The sequence below is a fragment of the Nestor notabilis genome, unplaced genomic scaffold, assembly GCF_000696875.1.
Source record: "Nestor notabilis isolate BGI_N333 unplaced genomic scaffold, ASM69687v1 scaffold11028, whole genome shotgun sequence".
Taxonomy (NCBI): Eukaryota; Metazoa; Chordata; class Aves; order Psittaciformes; family Psittacidae; genus Nestor; species Nestor notabilis.
In genome coordinates this window covers 48,391-54,897 of record NW_009941546.1, presented here as the reverse complement: position 1 = coordinate 54,897, position 6,507 = coordinate 48,391, and the positions used below count along the sequence as shown (strand labels likewise).

Below are 6,507 nucleotides of genomic sequence, written 5' to 3'. Positions count from 1 at the left end.
AGCGCAGCCTCAGGTGAAAGCTTTGCTGGGCTCGACTCGTCTGCCATGAGCCTCTGGAGCGTCTCTGAAGTTCCGGGTCGCAGCCAGGGCTCTGTTGCAACTGTGTCAACAGAACTAGGCCTCCTGCCGGCGCTGGACGGACCAGGCTTCAGCAAGTCCTCTGCTTCCCCCAGGGAAAGGTTATCACCACCTGAGGCAGGAGGGGAGCAACACACACGTGTTAAAGGGGACGAAAGCTTGCCACAACATTCTGTAATACTGAACAGGCTTATCTCTCTGCTACGAACGCATAAATAATGCTTTTAAATCACATTCACTGCACCTTGACACACATTGCTGGTGTTTTGGGGAACTGGGCCCATCTAGAGTCAACACTAAAGACTCCACATCTTTGATGTCAACAGCTCCTCTCCCTGCCGCATCAATCAGAGGGCAAACCTGGCTGGGTTTCATAGAATCACAGAATGGTTTGGGTTGGAAGGGACCTTAAAGATCATCTACTTCCAACCCCCCTGCCATGGGCAGGGAGATTTGGCAAAAGGTTCTTGCTTTCCCAAAGCCTCCTATTACAGGGAGAAGCCAAATGTGTCAGTGCATATATCCACAGGAAATGCATATAAAAATAAGGTCATTAATTGCAGTGCTACGGCTAAAGAACCCGGTACAGACACTCTCTTACTCAGGAGAGAACTTGAGGAGAAATATTTTAACACTGGTAAACAGCTCAAAGGCAAGCAAGTCTGTACACCACAGTCCAGCATAACTAATGGCCTTAATGCAACGTCATTCACATGTGGGATAAGTCATCATCTTCCAGCTACAAAACAAACCACACCAAAAAAAACCCCGGAAAACCCAAAACAGCAGAGCAGCCTTGCCTTTGAACCTGGGGTCACTGTCACTCTGAACTCTACTACTACTTGGTTCAAATCTGACAGCAATCACACACACCTAATACCTCAGACAGTTTTTAATATGGATTATCAAACAACATAACTTGATACTATATGTATAAATATAAATTGTGCTGTTCATTCTTTGGATTCATGACACTTAATTTTTACATATACAAGCCAAAAAACGATGGAAAACCTCCACACCTAGAACAACTGAAAATTGCAGCTTTCCTCTTTAAAGCTGCGCCATGTAAACAAGGAGGTTCTGGTTTGCTGGGAATTTTTTTAAGATACGCAAAAAAAGTTTGAAGTCTCTGGATTAGGAAAACACACACAAAATTTTTGCAGAAACATAATAATTCCAGTAAAATGTAACTGAACTGTGTATACTCTAGTGCTGAAATGCTTCACTTAAGCCATTTGTGTTGTGTAATTTAAGTATTTGGGTGATTTTTCCACATCTCAGGTTTTCATTCTGGAAAAAAAATGAAGACTTTTTAAAATCTGATTTTAAACCAGTTTCTCTGAAGCTTCTCACTAAAACAGGAAAGTTGATGGTCCAACCATGGGTGGGAGAGCCCAAGTCCTGCAGGAGCAGCAGCCAGGTGTGTAGACAACAAGGGAAGGACAGAAACTGCACAACCCCACATGCGCTGGGAGCAAAGGCTCAGTTTTCCTCATAGTGCCCAAGGGATGCAGGTTCTAAACCAAAATGCCAAATACTTTCTGTTCAGAAAGAACTTGGCAGTGAATCCCCGAGTTCTGTCACTTCACACAGACAGCGATCTGATCATCCTCCAAGCCTTCTCAGTTAAAAGCAAACATTAAAAGTGCAAATACAGCTCTCTCTCTGTAGGGCCTGTCACCTCCATTGCTTGACGCTGGGTTTAAAGCTGGCAGAGTGAACCTCTTTCCTGCCTAAATCCTGGGTCAGATCAACTCTCCAGCCGGTTGGAACCTGCAGGTGTTACGTACATAAGCTGCGTGGGGGGGTGTTAACAACAGCACACAGCAGGAAAAATAATACCTAAAGAAAGTTAATTTTCTCTTTGCTACTTAAGAGATTGTATTTATAAACAGTAAAAATAAGGTATTTGTTTTGAGACAAACTGTGGACTTTCAGTGCAGAAGGCTGCATTTCCCTGCATTTAACTATTACAGCCTTCAAAGACAAAGCCATTAGATCTTCCAGCCGTCAAGAGGTAAGAACAACTGTTCTGTCAGAGATGAGATCGGGTCATTGTGCACATCACTAGAGCAGACCCACTTGGTGCTGCTTTCAGACAGCACAGCAGATCAGCTGCAGTACAAAACTTGCTTCATCACAAATTTCAACACTTTGCACACTCCATAAAAAAACCTGTTCTTAATTTGGCTACATATATAGAGTTTGCTTCAGAGTTGCCACTTGATAATTCACAGTTTGTACCTGGAGGCTGAGGATAAGTAGAGCTCTTTTCTTCACATGAAATACTGATTTGGAAATCAAGTGATGTCTGGATTCCCACTAAACACTGACAGCAGCTCACCCTGCCTCTAGATGAGAGCAAACTCCTTCAGCGCCCTGGAGTGGACACTGATGTTTGTCTTCTGTCAGCCTGCACTCACCAGGAATCAGTCCTGCTGCCCCGCTGCAGATCACCTGCGCTCCAGCATTCTTTCACTTAGAGACACAGAGGAATGCCTAAGAAGTCTCAAGGAATTTAGGCAACTTCTCTTACATACAGTGGGGTCTCAGCCACATACCTAATGTGCTCAAAGCTGTGAGAGGTCCCTCTTCTGCAGCCGTCTGCTCTTGTTTATGCACTGAGGAATATGCACACATTGCCCACTGAAGAAAGTAGCTGCTGGCTTGCAGAGATGTCATCACCCAAACACTCACCAAGTCTACACTGATGGAAAAGGGGTTTTTTTTTGGATGGGTGAAAACAGAGGAGGAGGCCTGGCTCCAGTATGTACTAGTTTTCCAAGTAAGAAAACAGTTCTGGGTGGCTTTAGGATTCCCACATCAGTCCCATAAGGGAAAGTGAACCACTGTGAACAGAGTCTCCCTGCTGTGCCAACAGGATCAGCTCTTTAAATTCACCAAAGCCCATCAATTGCCTTATCCCACTCCTTTAAAAGGAACATAACCAGAGCTCCTTAGCTATGTATCTGACAGAGTTTTCTTCTCCTGGCAGTGACTCTGATGACAGAGGAGAAATAACAGTCCTAGCTGTTAGGAAAGCAAGAGGATGCCACAAGGGTTCTATCAAATTGCTAGGGAAAAGGAATAAACCCATTGGGCTTCATTCATTTGTTCTGTAATGTCACCAAGTGTGAGGAGGGAACAGGAGGCAGGCAGCAGTGCAGCCCTGACAACCACAGCTGAGCAAAAGAATCTCCTGCTACATTTCCAAAAGGCACATATGCTAAGGATGAGTGATGGTCCCCATGTGTTCCAAAGAACCAGCTACATAGAGACATATAAATATCTATATATACACATACACGCACAAAAACTATATATATATATATCTCTCTATATATATCTATATCTATCTATCTCTCTAAAGGTTGAAGCTCTGGGGACCACAAAAAACAGAAGGCAAGCAAAATAAAAAGTGTAGTTCAAACACTGTGAGGTGAAATTAAAAAAGAGGTGAGATGGAATAAGGATGGAGAAGATCACCACATAGCAAAAATGCTTTACTAATTTCACACCACCCAAACATTTGTTTAGATTATAAAAGAAATGAATATGAATGGGGGTTTTCAGTGACTTAAAAATCACAGTGAGATGGTTAAAACATACAAAAAAGGATGAAGTGCTTGTAAGAGTACCCATGGCAACAGAATCAGAAACACTGTCAGCATCTGTACTCCCATTAAGTTTATAAAAAGGATACTGATACTGTAATTGCCTAGACAGCATAGCAACCACCTCCTAAAAAAAGGGGGAGATTTCAGACTCACTAAATCACTGCGAAAGACTCATGAGCACAAAGCTTATCAATGGGCTCATAATCCATGTGAAAAACTGCAGGCCATTAATGGTTGCCATAATTGGTACCTCATACCCAAAGTGGATCTACATCAGGCAGCCAGCTGATGGAGAAGCTCTGAGAACTTCCCAAGTTTAATGTTTATATGGTCACAAGACATACGTAATAAATTCAAGAGCAGGTATCGTGAAAGAGGTACCAATACCAACCTCAAATACCCAATGACCATTTATGTTAACTAACAAACAGAAAATACAAATTAACTAGAAATTGAAGTAATTGTTATACACGATTTTTGACATATCTTCAACGCTGTTTGGACCACAGACATCTGATTCCTAGGAATGCCAATAAACTCACACAGGCATCCCATCAACATTCATTAATCTGCAGTTTCATGTCTTTCCACTATCATCATTTCAGTTACACAGCTGGAGAGCTACATCTTACTGCTAGCAGTGACACATCACAGTACTAAAAGTGGTACAGACAGGACAAGTACGAGTGGCTGATCAGGCAGGAATGAGAGCACCTTTTCCTACTACCCTCCTCTAAACTTATTCTAGAAGTTGTTTTGAAGTTTGCTAGGGAACCTCGTGTACCAGCTACAGAGCTCTATAAATAATTCCTGTTTGAGCCAGTTGCTTCAACTACAGGCAGTTTCTTAAGAATTGTTCCTGTAATTATTGTCATTACTTAGTATTCACTGCTTCATCTCTACCGCACAGGGCATACCTAAGCAAGCAGATTCCTGCTGGAGCTCAGTCAGTCTGTGCAGTCGTTCTTCATTCTTGCCTTTCAAATGATCAATATCAAGGCTGAAGTTTGAGTGCAAAGAAGAGCTGTCAGGCTGCAGCAATGGTGTCTGGCCCCGTGGAACATCCTCCTGCAGAAAATCCCAAAACACACACATCAAGTTAAATAGCATCCTTTTTAAAAGGGCAAACAGCTATACATGTACACTCATATCATCCGTATTGATGGATGCATCCATATCACCCAGCCACTAAAGAACCACAGAAACTGTCTGACGTAAGATCTGTGGTCCACCTTCGCATTTAGGCGAATCCAGTTACCATACATACAGCACACTCTGAAGCTTTCTGCTTCATTCGTCTCCTCTCCCTTGCAGAAGGTCGAAGCTGTGGTGATGAATTAACCTCGTCTAAGGCTGGAAATGTTTCCCCATTAGCACCTGTAAAAACAGGTGAAATCATTTTCAAAGCAATCAAAATACTAGACAGTGTTCAAACCTGCTTATGTTTTGAAATGAGCCAATATATTGTACTTCATTTAATCACCAGAATCAAAGGAATTTATTCTTTAGGACATCTTGCATAAAGCCAGTGATAACCCAGATGCAGGCAAAAGAACAAGGTACCACAACAGCAGCAAGGGATGAACTTCAAGAAATATCTTGAGCGATATATTGAGATCTCTCACATGTAGAGGATAAAGCATTTCACTTCCTGCAGATCCACCACCCACTTCACTTCACCATACCTTCTTTATACCTAGACCTTTAAACAAGGTGAGTATTCAGATGAATATAGTGTTTCTGCTTGAACGAGAGAACACTGGGCAAATGGAAGGCATAAAAGCATACAGTCATACAATAAATCATGTATGCAAATACATGGATGTATTATGATAACATAATTGGTGCCTTAATCACACATATCCTTAGTCATATCTTAGTATTTTCATGTAATAAGTGTTAGAATCTGTTCATATAAAAATAAGTAACTAAATCAATTTTTTATCATCCCTGTACCACATTACAGTGGGGGAGTTTCATCTATTTTTAATAATATAAATGAACCCTAAGGTGACATCTCTGCTTCACACTTCTTTTGTCTATTTCCCCTTCCTTCGCAGATTCTGACAACTACTTCAAATAGAAACTGTTTCAAACAGATACTTTCTTTCCTTCCAGGACCAGTAACCATTGCTTGGGGCTGGTTTATGGCTTTGCCCCTGCTTGGTGCAGCAGCAGGCTCTGTTTTCTAGTTCAGTGTCTCTAGTACCTCCAAGAACAGAGCCTCCCAGAGAAAGGACTCTGCCTAACAAAACCAGTACAGAATCCATTACCACCACCTACTTTTTGATGACAACGTCACATTTTGGAAGGGCTCTTTGTCTAGTATGATACATTAAGTTTAAAAAAAGATAAATGTGTGTAAATATATATACATACACACACACACAGAGTACTGAGCAGCATTTGCCTGAAAAGACATACTGCGACATTAAAAATAAACCACAACTGTGGAAAGAATGGGTTTTTTCACTTCCTAGCAATTTGAAAATATATTCTCATGAAATATTTTATATCACTCACAAGTTTCAAAGATCTTCAAATTAAATTTTTAAAGTAGCAATTATTTGTGTTGAAAATTGAAATACTTTGGATCGTTCAGACACAAAGTTCAGACACAAAGACAGATATTTCAAAAAATCCTTTCATGTTACCAGTTGGGTTTTCCCTAGAAATAAAAATTTTATTCCCCTCTCCTCTTTTCCCTCCCCCAGTTTCACCACAGGTATTGATGCTCTCATCACAAATGGCTCAAGTAAAAACAAATCAAAGCATAATTTTGAAATGGTATATGGCTAACAACCCCCTT

General features: G+C 41.2%; 1 protein-coding gene across 1 annotated transcript in view; it reads right to left on the bottom strand.

The window, feature by feature from the left end:
* The window catches only part of CSPP1 (centrosome and spindle pole associated protein 1), a 56,379-nt gene that overhangs the window by 5,750 nt on the left and 44,122 nt on the right, over nucleotides 1-6,507 (bottom strand). The window contains exons 27-29 of the mRNA XM_010020958.1: nucleotides 4,966-5,075; nucleotides 4,622-4,766; nucleotides 37-190 (exon numbers count right to left, since the gene is read on the bottom strand). Coding sequence (XP_010019260.1) covers nucleotides 37-190; nucleotides 4,622-4,766; nucleotides 4,966-5,075 — 409 coding nt within the window. The remainder of the gene's footprint in view (nucleotides 1-36; nucleotides 191-4,621; nucleotides 4,767-4,965; nucleotides 5,076-6,507) is intronic.